The following is a 25,689-nucleotide window of genomic DNA, read 5'->3' on the forward strand; positions in this document are numbered from 1 at the left end:
ATCAACTAAGCATAAACAATTATATCTACCAACAAACCAATAAATCATATGTACACCTTCTGTTATTAGCTAGTTTTATCCTACTTGAGTTAAAATTTAACTTGAAGACACTTAAGTAAATAAAATTGGCAATGCCAGTGGCCCTTAAGTTTCAGATATAGGCATTCTTAATTTGAACTACTGACTGAAGGAAGGGTAATCAACCAGCAGAAATCATAGCAATTTAGAGCTTTCTACAGCACATAGAACTGGCTAACATGATTGATTCTAATTTTTATAAAGTTTCCACAACTAAAAGTATACAGTATGGTTAGTTATTTCAAGAGGTTCACTGTTTGAAATGTGAACTACAGTCCCTGTTAACTACTAGGCAATTCCTAATCAGTACATGAACTGAGTTTTCAGATACTTACTTTACTATACAACAATATGATACAAATGAAAGAGTAAGAATGTACAAACAGATAAACACTAGCAACATACCATCTACATTTCAATCATTAAGTTGTCTATTAAGTGTATTGTATAAATGATAAGAATTGCCACACTGAGAACATTCTTGGTTGAAAGCAGTTTACAATATACGAATTGTATAAATCTGTGAGATACTGATAAGTAGCAGTTTACATTTTTTTACTTTCTCATTGTATAAAAAAATCTTGTTATAATCAAGATATTAGTAAAAACAGACCAAAAAAAATGAAATAAAATATATTAATTATACTAGTTGTTTAACTATATCATGTGGGACAATGTGGTTTTACAAAATTAAACAATACCACAATCTTGGATATCTTTCACAATAAAATGTTATTAAAAGGGGCATCAAGCCCAATGGAGAACATTCTACACATTTAGACAGTAACTTCTGTGGGATTTCACACATGCTAACAAGAACTGACAGAATATTCACATGTAAATCACAATAACTTTTTATTGAATTTGTATTTTAGTGGTCCATGACAGTTTAGGGAGGCAACAATCCAGTCCCTGCACAACTGCCATTTTTGTTAACTTATTTAACATGGATTTTTATCTTTGTGTGTGTTTATATATCAAAGCCACATCAGGCTATCTGCTAAGCCCACCGAGTCGAATGGAACTCCTGATTTTAGCGTTGTAAATCCCTAGACTTACCATTGTACCAGCGAGGTTTTTTTTTTTTTTTTATCTTGGTTACCAATAAAATGGTGCATTTCACTAGTCACAAACACAACCATCTGTTTTTTTTTTTTTTTTTAATATTAACTTTATTAAAGAACTATATCTAAATACTTCCTCTATAGATCAGGAAAACAAGACAATTTAAAATTCCAGACTCTTGTACAGCTAACAGCATGAAGAACAATCATAATACTGACCTGCTAGAGCATAGATACCTTTGGTACAATCTTGTGATTTTCCATGAAAGTCTCCTCCCATTGTCTAAAGGAACAAAGATCAAAAAGAAAAATGTCCTACATAAAAGAACCACACAAATAATTTATTGAAAACAAATATTAAAGGTATGTATATCTTTCATTGACAAGGACAACATACATCAAACCAATCAAAAGCCAATACCAATTCATATAACACAGAAAAGCAAGTTTATAAACTACAAATGTAAAGTACAGAAAATGATTTGTGCAAGAATAAAGAAACACAAGAAAAACATGTTCCACCTGATTTATTCAGATAAATTAAAAATATAATTGTTTTTATATCATTATATTTTAAATCTTAGGTCCTGTTATAAAACAATTATCTTCACACTAACATTTTAATATCAAAAAGTTAAAATTCCTAACCCTATTCCCCCCACACACACAGCCACAATTACTTAGAGTAAAAATATGCAGTTTTTATAAAATTGCAAACGTGAAAAAAGATGTGTAAATTTCCAGTAAACCATACATGTGTTTTCCCACTTCCAGTTTGTCCATATGCAAAACAGGTTGCCATTCCACCTTCAAATATAGTTTGAACCAATGGCTTAGCTGTAAATCTAAAAATATACAAATATTTTTCATGATTTACCAAATTTGATGTGGAAAAAAAAAGTAAAACGCTAAACAAGTTTACTTTAAAAAAAATATCTTAGCCATGAAAGCATTAACAACACAATTCTAATCTTTAAAGTGATTAAAAAGCTAGTACTGTTGGAACAAAACACATTCCAACATACAAGACACTTTACTATTCATGATTTGCATCTTAAAGATATTATTTCAGTTTGGATATACCAGATAATGCTTATAAAAATTCATCAAGAAAGAGAATCAAATGCTGTGATTTCTACCTTGTTAGCTGTTAAAAGAAATTTATGAACATTAATGTAGACAGTTTAATATATGCATTTAATCATAATTATCTCACTTACTTATATACTAGATCGTTATCAGATGACTCATCAAAAGCATAGTCAAATCTAAATACTTGGTTTTCTAGGTACTTGGTCAGATCAACCTTAAGCTTGGGCTCATGGACTACAATGTGTTCTTTATTTGGTACAGTAATTACATCCACTTCTTTTCTTGCATTTTCTGTTTAAAAACATGAGTACAATAATGCTATAAAATTTAGTTTCAGTTGTATATTTGTTGTATTTTTCCAAAGAAAGATTTAACTATGTATAATCAAGCAGCAGCTACTGTTTCTACTCAAGCAGTTATCAGTGAATTGAAATAACTTTAGTATGTCAAGTGAATATTAATTTTCTAAGCAATCATAATTTTTTTTTATCAGTTTAAGAGTCTACTTTAATCATTCTATTAAATAATAAGTAAACAGCAACCCCTTTTCTTTTTAAAGAAATTTAATATTAATTTTAAGTTTTAAATAAAAGGCACTGTTTTCTTACTAATAAACATTTATCTATAAGTTATAAAAACAAGTTGTAATGCTAGATATTTTTGTTTTACATTCTTGTAAGTTATTTTCACAGAACCCTACAACCTCAGCAGGATGAGTTTAGCATACAGGTGTACCTATAATTTTCAATTTTCTACTGCAATTTCTCACTCAGTTATCCTTGTACAGTACTTACAGTTAGGAACTTTAATGTTTAAAGAAATAATGGATATTCCCAGAAATCTAACATTTTTGCCTGTATTAAAAAAAAAAAAACATTCTGGTAGTTGTAGATATTAGACATAATTCATCCACAAAACAAGTAGTTGTCCATAATTGTTACATGATCCTTTGTTAAGTGTTATTATTGCATCCTACTCAGTCTATACTTTAACCTTCTTCAAGATGTTATATTCACTTTTATATTTTCTTATAGATCCTGCAGATTCCAGGTAAATATTTGGCCAAAGAACTTTGTTGAATAATAGGTATTTAGCCAAAATATTATCCTTAACTCTGGATACCAGTAAATGCATGAAATTTTAACATTTATCATATATTAAATTTGTAAGTGATTAGGATTGAAAAATAGCTATTTTTGATCAAAAATTAAGTGGGGAAAACCTTCCAAAAACTTCCAACAGCATAAAATTAATAATTAAAAATGATTCAACAATTTTTCTTTTAGTGACAAATAATTTTTAAAAGAAAATAGCTGAACAAACACTTATCATGGACAAACATGTTTAAACAAAGGAAAATGTCTAACTTCCAGATTCATTAACTACCAAAAAATCATATGTTACTTTTTTATGCTTAATTTATACATAGAAAACCTCTCTAAAACTATCCATACTAACATTTTTAATTTTCTTTAATTCTTTGACATACTCAATATACAAAGTTATTATTCATACATCAATGTACATCTACATAAATTTTATATTCATGAATTATAATTTAAACAATTCATTTCTTCTGTTCTATCTTACAATTTAAACTTACAGAAAATGTTATCTCTTTCTAATGCATCTACCATAAAAGATAAACTAATTATTTTTATTTTATTAATTATACTTACAATATTTACCAACTTGTTTGAATTTTTTTTTTAAATCTAGGATATTCACTTGTCTGTTAATAAGCTTTTTTTTTTAATAACTGTAGTGAAACAATTCATCACAACAAGAAATCTGAATTAAAACTAAAAACATTTACATACCTTTCTTATTTAAAGGTCTTTTCCTGACTGCGACACAAATCTGTTGGACCTGAACAGGATCATTCATTGTTATAGGCCTAAATTCTAACTGAGCTCTGTATTCTCTGTTGAATATCATATTAAAAATATTATGATCACCAAAATATCTATAAATGATTTAATTATTCCTGTTGTGTTACACCTCAAAATATTTTAACCATGAACAAGTAATATTCATATTTTTTATGCATTGATCACTAGTCTGGCAAATAAATATCTTTTCTTTCATCATACCAAAAGGGCATTTATGCCATAAACATTTTTCAGTAGTGTAAAAATAAAACTATCTTTATATCTCTAAACCATAAAGACCTAGTAAGCTAACAGTTCTGTTACCTTACAAGGTCTACTGAAGTGTAAAATTCATTATTTGATTGATCAATACAAATTTCTTAGATTATGATATAGGACTATCTATCATGTTTTATACAAGGTTGAAGAATACCAAAAGGATCACATAAGGGTAGGATTACACTTCACATATATGGTAAAATTAAATCAAAATATACTAGAACCCTTTACTTACATGGTCATTCTCAATCAGGTACATTTTCGTTGGGGATTTGTACAGGGCTAGATTTGAGTTGTATGTTCTGAATATTACTTTTTTCTTTTCTTAATGAAATGTGTATGAAACCAAACAAATACTTAATCTTCTACCTTGCATGGATTATATAAATTGAAAACCAGTTACCTTATGCTGTTTCATAATTCAGATGATGTCTAAGGTATGATTCACTAATATTTAATACATATTTTAGTATATTGTACGTATAGACCATTTTTTGTCATTGTTTTTAACTTCAGTTAACCAGTGAATAATTTAGTTGAAATAGATGAAAATCTAACTTATTTCTTGAATATAACTAAGAAGCTATCTTCTAAATGAAGCAGCATCTCTGATTGGTATAAAAAGGATGACCCCATGGTTACAGACATCCATGAATTCATTATAAAAATATCACCTAATCAAAATATAAGTTATGTGCTTTATCTGTAATTAATTCATGCATACAGAACAAGTTTAACTGTGGTGATGTTTGAAAGTGAGAATGAATGAGTTATCCTGCAAGAAATTGCAATAGTCATTTATAGTAAACCTGTCAAGTATCTGTGAAGCTACTGGTCATTAGCTGACTAACTCAAAACTCAATATAGTATATAATTATCAAATTGTTCATCTAAAGTAGAATTGTTTTCTTAAGAAAATTAGCCAAAGCAAACACCAAGATGTTTTTGTTTTAAGAATTAATCCTCTTTCCAATAAAATTATCCTGAAATTATCACAATTACATCAGTGTAATTAGAAAATAATTTTATTTTATTTGCCATAATTCACATAGATACCTCATGCAACTTGCTTAATGATATAAGTTAAGAAATAAATAATAACAGCACTGTCACAATTATACTAAATGTTGCAGCAAAATACATAATTAAGGAAATACTATAACCTTTCATGTTCATGCAGAAGCAGCCATCAGTTTGGTAAAGATTCATTAACACAGAACCTCTAACTACATATAATTAATGCAAAAGGAACCATAATTTGTGGTTTCTAAAGAGGTACATTCTCTCTCTCTCTCTCTCAAGTGCTGACCATATTTTATAATAAAAATATTTCTTCTTGTTTAATAAGAGTAGTAATATTTTATTAAAACATTTTTAGCCCACTTAATTTTTAACATTTTTCTACACTACAAATACATTTCCAATAGATACCTTCTTCTATCCATATAATACCTTTTGACTTGTACTGCCCTACATTTGCAAAATGTTAAATTCCAATATAATACCTCACTACCACTTACATAATAGCAAGAATCCCACAACGAAATGGTGGGGAGCAAGCACAAAAGTTGCCTAGATGAGTACTTTTTGGAAGACATCCAAAGACACACCATGCTGTGTGACATTCTAATGTATATGACTACACTCATGGGAGACTGCACCCCATCTTGTACTAAATATACTCCTCACCCATTGTTAAAATGCATGTTGCTAAGTCACGCAGAAAAGATGCACATCTGACCTTTAATCAGATGTACCAGATGGTGTAGTGTAGCTACAGTCATCAGAATATGTGATGTTCCCTTCAAACATACTACCAACATCTTAGAGAAAAAACTACAATCCATAATAGACGATGTAGGTATGGTGAAACTGGAACAACTAGAGCCCATGAACAAACCAAAGGTAAAGTCTGGATACTGGAGAAATTGGAATATAAAGGTATGGATCCAAAATATCAACCATAGTCATCCATAGACATGGAATGAATGACCATTCCAGAGCAAGGAAAGACTTTGATAAACTGTAGGAGGTTGATAAAGCAGTTGAGGTTGAAGACATCAATAACATGAAACCAATTCCCTTTTTCTTTAGGACAGCAAACAGTGGGAATAAAAACCCAGATAATGGTCAAATACCTGTTCTTTAGGATCTTTGTTCAAGAGATCTGAAATTGCTCTGGAGAGATGCTGGCAAGAAAATGGATCTTTAGAAAGGAGAAAAATGTGACAGATAAAATGGGGAGGAGCAGAAAAATCCCTCTGTTAAAACCTTGTTAAAAGTAGCCACACCAATGAGCAAACCTTTCCAACTGCACCCCTTATGATGCTGAAACCCATGAGAAAATCACAGACCTTGGAAAATACAATGATGAATTATTTGGAAACTTGCATCAGAAATATGAGAAGGTGGCATCAATAAAGGGGAAGTTGCAGATGGTGAGATCTGGTAACAGGAGAAGGGGACAAATAGGAAAAACAAGAAACAATGGAGTAGAGGGAAGAATGTTGATGTTCAGCATCCACTTGAGACTCTAAAGTATCAGAGAGATCCCTGAAAAAGACTGGCACAAAAAAGGAGTCAGATATAGATTATGTACATAAAAAGTTGGCAGATGCACATGAGACAAGATAGCATCTTTGCCAAGAAGATCCCAAAAACAAAGAAGCCATGTATGAAGAGACAAGGGGTGAGGAAGATAAGAGCACCAATGTAGAAGAAAGCAGGGTGTGTGCATCTGCTGAAAACTCCTTAGAGGAACATTGGATAGTCTCAAAAAGGTGAGTTGATGAGAGATAAAGAGGGTGTAGTGAATGTGATGTGAAAATATGATGACTAGTGAAAATTGTAGTGTGGTAGCATATTCAAAGGCTAATGCATGAATCAGAGACTAAGGTCCAAGAATTCAAAAATGTAAATTCCAACCTAATATGTACCAAAGCATGACAGTCAGCCAAAAGAAAGAGCTGAGGCATGTTGGTATCTGAACACAAAATGTACAAGCAACTGTCCAGCATGGACTTAAATATCAGTTAAGGGAGAAAAACTAAATAATCTGACACTGAAGTTAGATGAAGAAGAGAGGTAGAGGAATCACAAGACACAGAAAAGAAACAAGTAATATAGATGAAAAATCATTTCCAAAAATGGAAATGCAGAATGAGGTAGATTGAGAGGTGTAGAATGGTAAGTCACAGCAAAAGCAGGAGGTAGAAAGGTTGTCTAAATCTTCCTTTTCAGGAACAGATTATCCAGAAAAAGGGAGATTTGGCTGCAGTTACAAAGACAGAACTGGCTATATGATAAACTCTAACTAGGTCAAAAGCCTCATCTGCTAAAAGTGTGTAACCTAAAGTTACAGAAGTAGTAACTGTTGTTGGATCAGTTGTGGCAGGATCCATACCAGAAGCCACTATAGTAACACTAAATCAAGAGTTCATTAAAAGTGTCAATATACTTCTACTTAGAGAAACTGCACACACATGATAATAGGGAACACAGGGCAGAAATTGAACAAGACTGCGCATAGGAATGCCAAATCAAAAAGTGATGAAAGTGCTCTACAATATAGAAAGATTCAACTGCACTAAGAATGTATATTTCACTTGCTGGCTGCAACACACCTATACCATGTGAAATCATGTGAGAGCAAGGCGATAGCATTAAAGCTAGTTATGAGTGATAATTGCAAAAACAGAAGGCAACATATGCTGAGAGAAGCTATTATTTGAGAATATGTAAGATATGTTATCAGAACATTTCAAATTAATGGTGAGAATGGTTGGGTAAAATTTAAATATTTTACTTTTGTATTTGTTTATTCTGCAATCTCTTCCTCCAGTTCTGGAACTAGCAAGATCAAACTTGACAAGTGAACTCTCAGTGGCTACAGATTGTCCATCCCTGTTTATATTGCAATTCCCCAGAAGTTAACACAGACAACATGGTCATAAATAGGTTGTCAGGGTGGCTGAACCCAAATATTGTATTAAATTGTATGTTCCTAGCTCCCCTCAGGATCCTTTGGAGCATTATGAATAAGTCAGATTTTCTAATGTGGTTTGATTTCAGGTTTGGACTACTTGGGATAGCTGTAGAAATAACTGGGGACAATGAAAGAGCTCAATCAGTATATACTTGGGCCTCTATGAATGATGAGAAGGCCTATAAATCCTGCATCTGGAAAAAATGTATTTTATGCTAACTAGTTTAATTTTGGCAAGCAGTCAAGCTCAAACATTAACAAGGTAAGAGTTTAACAATATTATGTATAGAAACACCAATTTCATGATTTCTAATGTTAGCACAAATCAATACTTCATTGTGAATATAGGATGCTTTCAATGTATAAACTGCTCATACTTAATGTTTAAAACTAGTACAAGTTTTTACCTGATAGCAAAAAGTATGTCAGGTTCTTACTTTTGTTTACAAACATTATTTTCATCTAATATAAAGATTACAAAAATGTTAAAAATTATATGTACACAGATAAAAGCTTACACATAGAATTACAATTATATACACTAAAGGCTAGAGTATCACCTGTTACTCCCACTAATACATAAAGTAGTGATTTGGGTTCCTGGATGAATATTCACCATCTTAAGTTTCATTATTAATTTCAACCCTTATTCCTGTTATTTTGTACTAGTATGGTTGAACTAATTTTTCTCTACAGAACAGTAAGTTTATCCTATAACCTGAAAAATCCCATCTGAATGGATTCCATTTTGTGTCATTTTTATATGTACTTTTACTCTTAACTAATTATTACATTAATAAAATATGAAAATGAGTAAGTGACTGATAAAGAACTCAAAACAACTTGAAGGGAAGAGAAACTTATTTTGAGAAAAAGTGTGTATCCATAAAACTTTGTTTCAATAAAGTTGTTTTCTCCATATTCTAAGCATATTTTTTATCACATAGGAATTTGTGCTCTGATATATTACCCTTTGGATAAGCTACACAGCAATAGAAAGAAAGTGACTTAGATTGTGTAACTTAACTGTTTTTCCCTGAAAGCTATGAAAGTGATACAACTTAAAAGCAAAGTTCACTTATGAAACAAACTTCTACCCCTCTCCTTGAAGATTTTTTATAATAATTTTATATTAAAGCTTGTATATTGTTTTCTTTTAAATATTTTGTCCTATAAAGCCAGCACCTCGTGTGTTTCAGCAGTTCAGTAATCATCTAAGCAAAACAGCATATTATCTGGTTAAATCAATTATTACTTTTTAAAGTAATGATGAGGAGAGATATAAAATGAAAAATGTAAACATCTTCACCTTATCATTCCAATAAATTCCCAGTTTGGATTTCCAGGATCTACATTCATAAGCTCTTGTTTTTCTGCTTTCTGTTCTGCCTGTCGCATTCTCCTTTCTTCTCTCTGTTTCTTAATTTTGTCCACTTCTTTAACAACGTTTGTTCGTCTCCGGGCTACCAATAATGAAAAGATTTACCGTCTTAACACCTACACTTTAAGGTTAATAAATATGCAGAGAAATATATATATACATATATTTGCAATTTTAGTTTTGCATTTCAATAAAGAAATACAGAAATGAACATGCACAACAAGCAACTCAATGAAAAACTTGTTTTAAAAGCTCAGGAAAAGCATCAAATGACTATGAAGGCAGAGTAACAATCAAATAATAGTCTGTAAACTTAAGATAAATATTTCATTACGGTTTCTCTTCTGTAAACTGAATTACAATTGTGTGGTACTTTCAGACATCTAGGACAAGGGTGTGAACACCTCAGTTTCTACCCAGAAGAAAGTAGAAACACTGATTGTGATTTTACAAAAGGCAATCAACTACTATCTCTCCCTCACCTCTTACAAAATCAAATTGGACAAAAATTTTGATTTTACAAATGGCAATCAACTACTATCTCTCCCTCACCTCTTACAAAATCAAGTTAGACAAAAATTTCTTTAATTTACTGTTATCATTCTAAAGTTAAAATTTTAATTTCTTAAAAAAACAACTTAATTTTCAAGTGAATCACATGATAATAAACATGAACACTGTTCCATAATTTTTTTTTATATTTTGCGCTATAAAAAACCTAAATATATTAGATAAATTATATCTGTTTTTGCTTTGAATTTATATCAAGAGCAATTGAAATTCCAACCATTTCAATAAAAATTCCTGCCAACAAAAACTATTTTCTTCTCTTGGAATGTGTGTGTGTGTGTGTGTGTGTGTGTGTGTGTGTGTGTGTGTGTGTGTGTGTGTGTGTGTTTATACAAACACACAATAAATCCTTTTATTTGATTTTTATTATAACTTAAATTAATATTCATAAGTTCAATAATCCTTTTTTTTCTTTTAAAAAAAAACCAAAACAGGGACCAAACTAGAGCATACATGGTGCATTGGTGACTACTGTGTTAGCCTTCTGTGTTGGTTGGAGTGGTCCAGTTGTGGTAACAGGAGGAGGAGCCATCACTGTATTGTTGATATGGTTAGGAGCGGCACCTGGGAAGAGTTCTCAGAGTACCCATTTTGTAGCTGTGCACGTGCACAGGTCTGACGAGTTCGAACTGACCCTAATCACATAACAGATGGATACACACATAAGGAAGCACAATAAAAACAAGTTAATTACACTGATATAGAACTAACAGCAATTAATATGCACATAATTCTGTGATATAAAAAAGGGAATCTTACTGAAAACAACTTACAAGATAAACGTTTTAGAAACAAAACTATTTTTCTTTTTTGTACATCAATAATCACATGTAACTTTGTTTCTCTTATTAATTTCACTTCCATTGAAATGACCAATATACAGTTATCATCAAAAGATTGCATACCCTTAAGGAAGCTATAATTTTCCCACACAGAAAATGTATATCCAATAGGTGCTTACTTCCTTTCATAAGATTAGCTGTTCCTGTTCAGTGATGTCACCTATATGCAAACGTTTTCTTTAGACAGGATACATGCCTTCTGCTCCCCCCATTGAAACAAGTTTCCAACATGTCTTTAATGCAAAAAATCATGCATTGCCTCCTCCCAAATAAAAGCATGACATGCTCACATAATGCACGTGGCTACCTCTACCAATTATGGCTTCAAAGTTTGGTAGAATAGATCAACACCAGAGAAAAATTGGGTATAAGATGCAGAACTTAAATATTGGGAAATAGAATATGTGACCAAGGTTGATGAACAAAGAAAGGAGAAAGTGGAAGAGTGACCAGAGAAGAGAGGAGCAACTGTTATAATCATTAGAACCGAAGTTGAGCTGGCCAATAATGAGCAATCAAGAGGACCTGACAAAAGTGGAGTGGATGATAGAAATCAGCTAATGAAGTAACTGGATGAGTGGGTAAACATAAAGATACTTATGTGACAATCCTGGTTGAAGGCATCAACTACTAGAGCCTGTGGATGAGGTACAAGTGACCAAAAAAAAAAAAAAAAAAGAAACGTAACTTTGTGTTGAAGCCTGTAGTAAAGGCATCCACATAGAGAAAACCCCATCAAATGCAAAAATCCCTGTAAAGGAGAAGATCTAATGCCAAATACATAAATGTCACAGCTAGAAAGATAATCCACAACTAGACTGAAAGCACCTGGCACATGACAGGCAATAAGGCAATGATGACATGATTGGGCCCAGGATAAGAGATACAACATTTGAAACCAGAAATCACTGGACCACATGCCCCCTTGGTGGTTGATATGTGCTACCACCATAAAATTATCTAAATGAACCATCACCAAACAATGTCAGGCAAGAAGAAGAAAGTGATGCAATGCATGATGTTTGGCTAGAAGTTTATGAGCAGTAATATCCAAAATGCTTTTTCCACAGGACCAAAGCTTCCTGGTGATTGACCCATGTCTCTTATCCCTGAAGAGATCTGTCCACAAAAAAATGTATGTCCAGATGTAGGGGAGGAAGCTGCATGCCTGCTGAAATACAGGCCTTGACCAGCTACCAAAGCAGATTCTCTTTCAGTAGAGGTAAGAGAACCTAGCAAGGTTCCACCATTTGTAAAATGCCCATAAAATGGATTGCATATGGGTACAACAACAGGAAACCAATGATGTCTTTGAAGATTCTATCCCCAAAAGCAATAGAACCTCGAGAGCTGAAATTTGGAACTCAAATTTTTGGAAATCTTGGATCCTGTACAGCTTTACAATAACTAATAAATTTCTGTATAGTCTTCAGATGATTTACTGATGATGACAGCAATCATCCCATTTCACACCCTCTATTACATTAATTAACCCTTAAACAGCAGAAATGTTGTAGGTAGCAGCATTAATTGATGATGGCTGCTGTTTAATAGTTAAGAATATTCATCACCTACAATCAAGAATTTCTTAGAATTAGTTTCTATATTATCATTAAATTTCTAGCACATTATAGACAATACAATTAAAGCATTAAAGGGTGTGAATATTTCTGAAATAGTATTGAAGTTTTTGAAAATACAAGCAAAATAAATAATTAAAGAAGTCTTTCTTTTAAGTGCTTACCTCATCCACAAAAACAAGCCTTTTATTACAAAAGATTTTTTCCTATAATTATTTGTTTAAGATATTTCTATAAATTATCTATTTACATTGTATAAACTTTTGACAACTGTAATAACAGTCAAAATAACGACACTTTTTCACACAGAAAAATACAGTATTTTTTATTAGATTAATAAAATAATTAAAAATAATCTTTTTCATTTTTGTGATTTTAAAACCCATCAGTTTATTCCCTGGGTGCATTAGAAAATTACATGAAGGTTGTTTAGAATTAATATTATACAAAGTAAACATGAAAACAGAAGACGTGAAAGTTAACTACACAGTTTGTTTTGAATTTCCCACAAAACTACACAATGGCTATTCATGCTAGCCATCCCTAATTTAGCAGTGTAAGGCTAGAGAGAAGGCAGCTAGTCATCACCACCCACTGCCAACTCTTGGGATACTCTTTTACCAATGAATAGTGGGACTGACCATCACCTTATAATACCCCCAAAGCTGAAAGAGTGAGCATGTTTGGTGTGATGGGGAATCGGACCTGCACAACCCTCAGATTGTGAGCTGAGCAATTTAACCATCTGGTCATGCTGAAAGCCTATGTCTAAATAGTAATCACTAACATTATAACAAAACTTAAAGTTAATCCAAATACATTAACATAAATTAACTCATATATATCCATGCTCGAAATGAAATTGATGTATTTGTTCTTACTAATCATTTTGATATTCTCCTATGTGCTTTTGGTTATATTAAATTTCTCCTGAATATTTAACATTTAATCTTTTTGCTTTTGTTTTATCTCTCTCACTCTGTGTGTGTGTGTGTGTGTGTGTGTGTGTGTGTGTGTGTGTGTTTAGATATAATTTGTTATAAAAAAAAGCCTAAACACACACACAAAAAATGGAAAAGCAAAATATTTTAAACAAAAGAAAATGTTTTGCTTTTCCAGTATATGGTTTACCCTCTTAATAGCAATGTACCACACCCTTCTATTATAAGAATTATCCCTTCACAGTTATTCAGTTTTGTAAAATTTGCAATAAATTACAATATTTTATTATTAATGTTGAAATACCAATACAAAAATTAATATTTAATGGCTTTAATAAATAAACTTTAAATAAAATTAAAATATTCTGCAATAAATATAAGAATATATTAAAATATAAAGAAATAAAAATTAAAAAAATTTACTAAAAGTTTCTGATAATTATTTTTTGTTGTGGATAAGGTCATTTGAACAACTTGTCACAACTTTTTTGCAGATGAACACCTTATCGCATATGAAGGCTTGTTAAGAGTCTGAAAATTGGCAGTTACAGTGGACTTAATGGGTGGTAGTTGGGAGTTATACTAGTTAGTTTGAATAACTGATTGGGTCCCTTTATACTAGTATAGTTCATCTACTGTGCTACTAATTAGTGCCTTACCACCATAATGGGGGCTTGAATGCCAATTTCAGGAGGTAAGTTTATTTAACTTACCCCAAGTGGTAGTTCCTTATTAATTGTTTTTCTTCTTTATTACTTTGGAGAACAGTAGTCACTGTCCTACAACTGTCTGTAGGCAGTGATGGACGATATAGATGTGAGATGTTGTGCACTTAAGCAACCACATCTTGCTCTCTTAATCTGTATTCCTTTGATTATTATTAAATTATTTGTCATGTAAGATTGGTGAATGGAGGGTAAAACTGACAGATGATGTATTCCCACTACCAAGTGGATCCTACTTCTGCAGCCACCTCCAAAACCCAGGTTTCATTTTATATACCACATTATAGCCTGTACCCTGAGAATCCTTTTGATTGATGCAGTGTTTCTTATTTTTGTTTTGGCTTGTATTTGTTTATATCAAATTATTTCCAATAATTTTCCAAACATATCTTTCACCTGGATAAAGTTACCAAGTTTTCCAACAACTTACATCCTATGTTTCACATTATTTTCAAACATTTATGTTGGGTCACTATATTATCATCACATTAAATATCAGTGAATCACTCTGAACCAGTATGTAAGCTACAGAGCACTGTAACTCATTCTGCACTAAAGCCATTACACTGCTTAAACACACTACTCAAAACCACTACTTAAGCCAGATGAAACTCACCAGACATAAAGAGAATGCAAACTTAGCCTCTATTTAGCATCCAGGAGAGCTACATAACTCCTCAAAGCAAAGTAAAAGATCAGGAGAACAGTACAAGGAGATAAAAAATGATAGGTTTATATAGTTTCAACTATATTCACTTCAGAAAATTTAACATTATCCTTACAAAATATTAGTCAGAAATATAATCTAAAATGTTTTGCTTGAAAGAAATCACCAAAACAGTAAAAAGCAATAAGGAAGACACTTGTGCCAACAAAAAATCAATAAATAATAATCAAGAAATAAGCAAACATTATTTTCTACAAGGTTTACAATCAACTGGAAGGATGCAAAGACTAAACTTAGAACCCACTATGTCTTCCAAAACCCAAACAAGTGATAATTTAATAATGTAGCAACAAAGTGTAGAAAACGTTAGGCTAACTTAGTAAGTACACTGTGAAAACAAAAAGAAACTTTTTTTTCTCTATTCATAAAATACTCATGACTGATGCAAAACTGTGAACTTCCAAATACACTGAAAGCAAACAAAACCTTTTAATGGGCTATACTTTACAAACCACTGATCCAAATGAGTAAATATTTTAATTCAAATTTAATTTTCATAACTTTACTTTCTCGACAAAATTTTACACCAATTAAGTAAATCCTGGATGTACTGTTGCTTTTCAAACAAAGCACAAATTATTTATGATATATTTTTTGTTTGTATATTTTAATTTAGAAATTTTATTCTAAACCAGGCTTACAGTGAAATTTTAACTCTGCTCAATGTAAAAGTAAGCTAGTAACAGCAGCTAATGTTCCTAATACTGGCTTTTAGACAAGTCAAGCAAAACTTGATTTATCTATAGACCTACATGTGTAATAAAAAAAAACATTTAAAATAACATTCCTTAGTAAAGTCATTAGACAACTGCATACAAACTGTTGATGTATGCAAGCAATAATTTTTGGGTTCCATACATTTTTACTATTTACCTGAAAGTAACAAACCAATTTCTGAAATTCTGATAACTTGTTTACCTTGTTGTTGCACAACTTGAGAAGGCCTTGGAGGAAGCTAAAAAGAGAGAGTAAGTGGAAATATATATATATGTGAAATTAACTAAATACATTTAAATGAAGTTGAACAAGTAAATAAAATCATGAAGAACAATTGCATTAGAAACAGCAAATCCCAACCTCTGATTAATTATATTATAACCATAATTCTTTTAAAAAGCCAAAACAAAGCACGTTAAATTTAAAAATTAAACAAAATATGCAGAAATTTAAAAAAGATCCTAGGGTACAAGCTACATTGTATGGTTAAAAGCTACAATTATGGTTATAAGAAATCAGACACCATTTGACTAAAAGAGCTTTGTTTTTATATTAAAAATGTTCTTAACAAAGTAGCTCATAAACATTTAACATATTTGTCAAACATGCTTGATACATTGCATAAACCACAACTAAATGTAAAAATTTTGTGAAATAAACATCACATAAACAAACCTTTTACTTTTTTACACCAATAAAAGTTTAAAACAAATAATAATTTCCCATTTCTCAACAGTTCTCACTAAACTTACAAAGAAAACTGACAAGATCTTTACATATATTTATATATAAAGATTTTTATTAATAAATGACTATTATATAAAAACATATGGAAATCTAATGAAATATTTTATTCAGTAGATGAACATTACACAATGTTTTGTACTTTCCATGCTCAAATTTACAAACCTACATGAGGGTCATAGTAAAATAAAAGGTAAAACAGAAACTGAAAAATTAATCCAACTAGAAATGTATTCTCTTGCAGCTCAAACAGTACTACATGTTCATTACAGCCAAGAAAACAAAATTACAAATCTTATGCAAAAACTGCTTTCCATAAATATGATATAGTGAAGAATCTTAACAAGATGAATTAAAATGTTTTTAATACTACTTGTTTGATAGTTATTTACCTGATTGTTTTCTTCATCCTCAAAATGATGTGGAAAAGATTAAAAACCAACATGATGTCATTAAAAATGACAAGTAATAACATATCACTAGTAAAAATATTGTTTAAAGTACATTTGTTTGTACTTAAGATAGATATGAATACTTAACACTGTTACTATAATACATTAAGAGAAACTAATTTTACAAGTTACAACTTTGGACACTAATTGTAGCTTCAAGGTAAATAATATTAGCCTACATTAGACTAACATCTGTTAATGAATGCTAATATATGTAAAAATAAACTTGGGACTGCATATGACCAGTCTTTACAGTTAAGAATTAAAAAATAATGTCCTTGTAGGATGAGCAATTCTGAATAAACAAGAATTTAGAAACTACAAGAAACAGAGATCTTTAACTTGCACAAAGTACATGTTCCCACCATCATTTTAACTCAAACCACAAAAGATGATGCTATATGTTCTAAACCATTTGTTTCACAGCAAAATTTTAAAAAATGTGCAAAAGCAGCAGTTATAAAAATATTTCATAATGAAAGATTAAACCATCTGTGAAATTTTCTTTTCTTCACCAAAATGTGTAATTTCAGTGAGAAAAAAAAAAAAAGAATCTATGAAGGACATAAGGGCCCATTATTTCTTTTCATTGAAATGATATGTTTTGGTGAAAACAAAGAAATATTCACAAAAATTACAAACTAGTCTGCTGCTGATATAATAATAATAATTACAAATAATTGTGATTATACAGTGCTATTATAAAAACACCTAAAACATTTTAGGCTATTAGTGATATTAGAGGTGATTACATAAAACATACAAAATATTAATTTTTTGATTATTAATTTTTGGTTTTTATCTTAATATACTTTACCCAAAAATTTTTCATACTTTCCATTACAAATATTAAAATTAGAACAAACTGGTAGAAATAAATTTTTAACTGAAGTATTGGAAAAATCAGATAAAAAAACTCATGGTATCCATATTTATTTAAGATGTTAAATGCTACCGATGCTCTATACTTTGTTACTTCTTACTCTACTTGTATGTAAGTAAACATTGCCAAATAGCAACAAAATTAGACAGTCCTCACGGTAGTGAAGAAAATAACTGAACATTCACTTCCTTTCAACGTGTTACTTTATTCCATCAGCCTCCATGTAGCAGTCTTTCAATAAATTGTAAATTAGCTCATCAGACCCATTTTATTTCCTTCACTCTTCAGTTTTTTTTTGATACTTCAAATAATGTTTTATTTTATATATTAAGATACTGACTTACTTTTTCTCTATGCTTGACTTCATAAAATCATCTTTATAACAACATTTTGTTTTCATCAAGTTAATTATGATACAACCCAGCAATGATCACAACAATCAGACTATGAGTGGAGATAGTATCAGGTAATAATGTGATCCAATCATATTAAAATGATGCAATGTTAGGCCATTATTTACATTATTATTGATCAGCTATTCTTTAATGGTATTCATACGAGTAGTATACGGTTGAGATCTGTGCGTTACATTGACAGAGACAAAATAAATAAATTCTAAGCAAAATTATTTTTGTATTTTCAGAACTAGTACCCTAGAAGTACTGAAATGGTAGACTGAAAATCTGATATAAACCAGTAAAACTACACTCTAATAAAGTAAATTAAAAAAAAGGTGGATGAAGTTTCTGGCAAAGTTTGGAATAAATTAGAAATGTACTTCAATGTATCCAATAAATATCAGCAACTACAATACAGTTGAACCCTGTTGTAGATGTTGATAAACATTTGTTTATAACAAACAAATATTATAAAAACATTCCTTTCTAAACTTATTAAAGACACCCATAATAAAATAGTGTTAAATTATTTTCAGAGAACTCTTGACATTTGTAGTCATCTGAATAATAACACTATGTAACAAACTTTTTTACTTTTCCTTGTTCCTGGGGAGAAAGTGTTATTTCCCAATTGCTTATGCCTAACATAAATGGAAAAGACCTATTTTTCTCTTCAAACTTTGCTTTTGTGACCTGAGTAATGAAATTTTCAAATTTACCCATTTTCCAGAACATTCCAGGTAGATTCAGTGCTGAGTAGTTGATAGAGAATTTTCTTGAACTTTCCATAGTATATATATATACAGATGCTCACCACTTCAGTTTAATTCTAGTTGCCTAAGTGAGCACATAGACCTATCTGATTTTATCAGGGATTGCATCAAGAAGCTGCAAGCATTCTCCAGATGCATTCTACTATGTATGTAGCCAATTTATCAAGACAAAAGCAAAAAAGTACTCTGTGACAGCATCTGCCAAAATATGTGAAGCCTACAAGAAAGCACTGGCCACAACAGACGGAGTTCTCTGTGAGAAGGCACAATGTCAAGTGTGAACCACTAGTAAACCTCTACAGGATGTTCCTGCCAGTGCACATAAAATTGGGTCTTATGAAACAATATGTCACAGCTCTTGATAAGGAGTCTGCAGCCTTCAAGTACCTTTGAGACTTCTTCCTTAAGCTGTCAGAGGCAAAGGTCAAAGTTGGTATCTTCATTGTACCACAAATAAAGAAGATCCTGGAGTGCACAGAATTTCCCAAGAAGCTCAGTATGAAGGAAAAAAAAGCTTGGGACAGCTTTGTTGCAGTGGTTCGGGTCTTCTTGGGCAATCACAAAGCTGAAAATATGGAGCTGATTGAGGCTCTGGTAAAGAACTACAGCAAAATAGGCTGCAGGATGTCCCTGAAAGTCCATATCCTTGATGCTTATCTTGATAAATTCAAAGAGTACATGGGATCATACTCAGAGGAGCAAGGTGACTGCTTCCACTGGACTTTGAATGTCACTACCAAGGAGCTTATAACGAAAACATGATGGGAGACTATATTTGGGGCCTGATACGTGAAAGTGATTTACATTACAGTTGCAAATCTCGAAAAACTACTCACTTCTTAACATTTTTGTATAACTTTAGTATAAATACATGTAAATCTTGATTCATACGTTGTTTTATTCAGACCTTATGTAAATGAAAATGTAAAAATTTGCCCATTTTTACATATAAAATAGGTTAATTTCTAAATTATCCAGGTCACAAAAGCTAAGTTTGAAGGGAATAATGGCCATTTTCTGTACTTTTACAACATAAGCAATTGAGAAATAACACACACTATCCAAGAACAAAATTTGTGTTACACAGTGATACAAATGTTCATAAAAATTCACATTCTATACCTGTTGTATATAGTATGTTTAATACATACTATTGCAAAAGCCAAGTCAACCAAATTATTAATATGACAAGTAAGATACTGTTATGCAATCTGATTTCTTCTCAAAATTAAATCTTTTTTCTCATTTGTCAAAACACTTAAAATGGTGTATAAGCTACAAATAAAAAAATAGAGTACTTCAAGTAATTCATTATTATACAATTTTAATATACAAGTATGTGAAAATTAAGTAAACATAAGAACAGAATGAACTTATATCAGCATGTACATATAGTATATATAACACAGTGTGAGAAAATAACATTCATAACATTCTACCGTAATATGGAAAGTTTGTGTTTATATTAACATGTATGGTATAATCCAAGAACTACTTTGAAACCAGATGTTAGATAACTATTAAAATCTTCCATAATAGCTTAATATTTAGTTTTTGCCCTACCTTCTTGTTAACATTCCTAGGCACTTCACATATTCCTGGATTAAGTGAAAACAAGGTATCATACTCAATCTACAGAATAAAGATACCTCATCAATGTTTTGCTTATAGTAAATGTCACACTAACAAATACTAAACCCACAATACAATATTCTGATATCTGTTGCATAATATCAAATAAAATACAATATAACACAATGAATGCATAAAGTGCAATATAGAAGAGAGTAAAAGAAGAAAGTACAAGTATGATGGATTCAATTATTATTCTATATAATATAACATTATCATATATCTTATTATAATGGTGAAGTTAAGATGAATTTATACAGGTATATGCATACAGGTGTAATGCATTACATGTCCAAGGTAAAATTTATTCTGTACACATTCACTGTACAGGAATGATGCATTCCGTGTTCATTGTAAACTTAACAGGGATTCTACACATACTCAATGTAAATGTATTATATTTTTCCAATGTAAAGTAATATTGATTCTATTTATAATAAAAGTATGATGCTTTATGGCAAAGATAACATGGATCTAATGCAGTTCATTACTGGGAGTGTTTGTTGAGGTTAGACAAAAAAAGAAACTTCATTTTACTTTATATAATATCTATATTTTTCCCATTCCCTGTAGTATTTCTATATTTCCTGTAAGTTCATACAAAGAACCAAGATTATTTGTCGGCAAAAGACTACAAAAAAACACTAATGAAAAAACAAGAAGACTTTCAAAGTGATACTATAAAAAAAACGAACAAATAACAAAACCAGTACCTTAAAAGCAGGTCAGAACAGTTAACATATTTAGCAGGAAGTGCATGCACTGGCATGAAACTTTTTTTTTCCATGACAATATCATTCAGTTACATGTCTCCTTTTAAATATGCCTATAATAAGCCTGTTTAGAAAATTTAAATATTTTTTTTTTCTTTCAATAAATACATAGTAGCTGTAACAACCAAAGTAAAATGCACATACACACTTAACACTGCAAAATTTTTAATATTTTGTTTATTTAATCCATGAAAGGACTAGAGAAGAGCTTACAATAAAATTAAAGTTACAAAGTTATGCGATATTCACTGTTTATCTTTTCCAACTTTCCTTAAAACATAGAAGATATTTCACATTCCCTCTTAATGCGAGTAAGTGGTAAGTACAACATCTTATGAGTCACAGCTGTTCCTGGCATAAGTCTAGCCTTTCAGGAAATATGCAAGTCATGGGAATTACACACATGTAAACCACAGTTTTTTCACTAACAAGTAAATATAAACCTACACTGCTATAATGTTTTATGGAGTACACAGAACCTCAAAAAATGATATATTATTACTCTTAAATTATTTTATTTTAAAAGTGCACAAATGAAACTACTTTATTTCAAGCAGTTTGTATAATAACCAAAAGAAACAAAATGAGTTTTATTTATTTATTTATTTTGATTGGACAACTTGTTTCTCAAGTTTGTAATTTAGCCATATACTATGCCATAATAAAACAATATAAATTATGAATAGACTATCATAACTGCATTTTAAACTGACCTCTTTTCCTTTTGTTTCTCCTCGTTCAAACCATTCAACAGTAACACTTTTTGTGGCTATATTAATACCACTAATCACAGCAGAATGTATACGACCTGTAACAACATTATAAATTACTGAATACATTTAGATAAATATTTCAAGAAAGAAATAAGAAAACAGTATCTGCAATAGTTTTATCTTGTAACTTTAGAATATAAGTAATATAACAGCATGAAAGTTGATTTTTCCAGAAAACATTCACAGTTCACATCCACAAGATTTACACATACAGCTGTCAAGTGGGCCTTTTGACACAATATAATTTTGACACACACTGATTGACAGTATACTATATATAACAAAATTTAAATAATTACAATAGAAGCCACAAATGATTTTTGTCAAAGTATACCATAAGATGTATAATTATAAATAAAGATAAGTAGTCACATAAAAATAAAACTAACAGTTTATTCAGTCAACAGTTCCAAGCAGAAACTGTAGTGAATACACTTGTATTTTTATTTTAATTCAGAAGATAGCTTCATTACAAATAAAAAAACTACTCTTTAAAGTATGTCATTACCAGCCATTCAAGTTCTTACAATTTGAGCAAACAAACAAACAAACCTTTGACAAAAATAATTAAAAGATCAATCATGAGGCAGAAAATTTATGTGGTAAACCGTGAACATTGTAAAAATATCTTTATAGACATTTCAAAATTCCCTAATGTTAGATATTTCACCAAAATGAAAAAAAAAACATTTTCTGAACAGCTTCCATTAAATACAAATCACTCAGTTTAAAATGATGATTAGCAATCACTTATTTCAACACACAATTCACTAGTCATACTATTAGGTTGAGGAATAATTCGTGAGCGTTTTTAAATAATTTCATTCAAGCATTACATGCAAGACTATACAATACTTCAATGCATGAACACATTACACCCAAAACGTTTATTATGATACTTTATTTCATGTAATACCTAGGTATATAGTATGCATTGTTTTAAATGAAATTGCAAGAAATTAAATGCGAAAAGCAGATGGTGTCGAAAATGCTTGATTTTGTCCACTTGACAGTCCATTTAATGAGCTGAAAATGAAAGCAAAAATTAAAGACATATAAAAATCAAACACACCATCTATTAGAGCGAAAAATTATCTACCAAATGACATGAAATATTTTGCAAAAGCATTTCATTTATGAATATATTTGTTTAACTTGAAAAAATGCTCACGAATTATTCCCAAACCAATAATTTTGTTCATAAACTGCACATTGATGGTTGTGATAGCAAATGCTGAACACCTACAATAATTATTTGAGGTTAATATACATAAATTACATTTTATAAGTGAACATTTTCTAAAACTGAAAATGTATTTCCAATAATACTTTACTCCACTGACATTAACTATTTGTTGATTTCCAGGGTTTCCACGTTTTGTCCATCTAAGCATTGAGAACACCTGCTCCAGTCTCTTATACCACATTCAAATGCCTTAGGCCAATTATAATTTACAAATTTTTTTAACCAACTTCAATACACCCTCTAAGTACTATATACTAGCTCCTCATTCCAATAATGTAATCATTTTATCAAGATATAAACTGGCTTTTAGTGGGGAGGTAGAGCAAAAGAATGTCAGTAGAGGTAAGCATTACTGGAAATACATCTTCAGTTTAGAAAAATGTTAACTGGCAAAATACTATAGGTAGAATCTCACATCAAGAAATGAAGGGGCCAGTTCAGGCATGATCTATAGAGAAAGCATCTGTGTAGAACTGGAGCACATCCAGAAAAGGTATGCTCTTCACCTGAAACTTAGTTCCTATATCAAATGTAGAATAGAATATGAGTAACTGTCAGTATAAGCCAGCCCCCAACCAGATAGCTGAGGTTCCATACCTCAGGGATAGAATTAAAGTGTCATGATACCCAAATCCCACACTTTTGATTGGATCCCAACCTGTAGCCATAGAGTAATGCATTTCACACCACTGGAATCACAATAAGAAAGTAAGCAACACCTAAATGGACACTTTCTTCAGCTCGGAATGATCAGATCATGAAAGCAGTACTCAACGAAATAGAACTCATCCAGTCTGGAATTATGAACATTCATCCTCATTCCCCAACCAAGTGGAGAAGGAGTATTCTGCTTGCCCATGGAATTATGAAGATGACATGCAACCTGTGGTTAACCAAGGACCTAGGATTGGACCACTTTACATTTGGAATTATAATGAGATGTTTGTTTGTTTTTTGAATTTCGCACAAAGCTACTCAAGGGCTATCTGTGCTAGCCATCCCTAATTTAGCAGTGTAAGACTAGAGGGAAGGCAGCTAGTCATCACCACCCACCGCCAACTCTTGGGCTACTCTTTTACCAACGAATAGTGGGATTGACCGTCACATTATAATGCCCCCACGGCTGAAAGAGCGAGCATGTTTGGCGCGATTGGGATGCGAACCCACAACCCTCAGATTATGAGTCGCACGCCTTAATATGCTTGGCCATGCTGGGCCTATGATGAGATAGTGGTCCACCTTCCACAGACAATATATGAAACCAACATTGATTAAAGAGTAGAACCATGCAGTCCCCAACTAGATAGCTTTGTGTCAAATCTGAACCAGAGCTATGAGTAGGTTACCATGAAAGCTGGTACTATTCCTACTGACATTTGGGAAAAAAAACAACATCTAGGAACCCTATATAGTAGGAGGGCCCCCAACTTCATCCTCTTCAACAAGAGTGGAAGAACACACTCAAACACTCTGGAGGAAAAAGTCTATGTCTGCCACTCAGTCAATGGAAACTAGGAGTGGTAGAAACTCCCAAGTTCCACTAGTAGAGTCTGGGACAGGTGGGTAAAATACACTGGGGAGTCCTGATAAGTGCTCTGGAAACTATGGAATAGGTGAACCAAGTTCCCTACATTTTAAAAAGCAAACTAATGCTGATTTATTCAACCAAAACATTGGCAGGGGTGGGTAATGATCCCAATTAGCTTTATTCATGATTGTAAATGAGTGGTGGTCCATAATAAGGTAATACCATCTTGTAAGTGCCTAGATTGTCTTATGGAACACTCCATTTTGACAGAGTCCATTGCAACCTGTAGTTCTTATAATGAAAGTGGTTGCTAGTGCAAAATTGAGAACAGAAAACATACCTGCCTGAGCAACACAGTTGGATCCAGTGAAAAATACAGGGACCCTGGAAACAAAAGAGTATAAGATTGAGAAAAACACCTCTGGTTAAGGTCTAACAGATGTAGTCAAAATAGCAAGGGGTAATCAAAACCCTTAGGAGAGGAAACTGACAAATAGAAGGATCTGAAAGAATGAATAATCAATTCTTAGTACTTCAAAATGAGTTAGTATGAGCCATATAACATTTAAAGCCCCTGACAGGACATAAGAAATTATCAGGACTGGCACAATCACAAAGGTAAGAAATGGTTAGCA

At 31.4% G+C, this 25,689-nt stretch overlaps 1 protein-coding gene across 1 annotated transcript in view; it reads right to left on the minus strand.

Moving 5' to 3' along the window:
• LOC143223993 (kinesin-like protein KIF2A) overlaps positions 1–25,689 on the minus strand; it is a 65,165-nt gene that overhangs the window by 22,065 nt on the left and 17,411 nt on the right. The window contains exons 4-12 of the mRNA XM_076452458.1: positions 22,221–22,315; positions 20,666–20,734; positions 16,009–16,090; positions 10,854–10,955; positions 9,679–9,832; positions 4,055–4,158; positions 2,363–2,525; positions 1,897–1,987; positions 1,362–1,425 (exon numbers count right to left, since the gene is read on the minus strand). Of these exons, the coding sequence (XP_076308573.1) occupies positions 1,362–1,425; positions 1,897–1,987; positions 2,363–2,525; positions 4,055–4,158; positions 9,679–9,832; positions 10,854–10,955; positions 16,009–16,090; positions 20,666–20,734; positions 22,221–22,315 (924 nt within the window). The remainder of the gene's footprint in view (positions 1–1,361; positions 1,426–1,896; positions 1,988–2,362; positions 2,526–4,054; positions 4,159–9,678; positions 9,833–10,853; positions 10,956–16,008; positions 16,091–20,665; positions 20,735–22,220; positions 22,316–25,689) is intronic.

The sequence above is a fragment of the Tachypleus tridentatus genome, chromosome 8, assembly GCF_004210375.1.
Source record: "Tachypleus tridentatus isolate NWPU-2018 chromosome 8, ASM421037v1, whole genome shotgun sequence".
In the NCBI taxonomy this organism is placed as follows: Eukaryota; Metazoa; Arthropoda; class Merostomata; order Xiphosura; family Limulidae; genus Tachypleus; species Tachypleus tridentatus.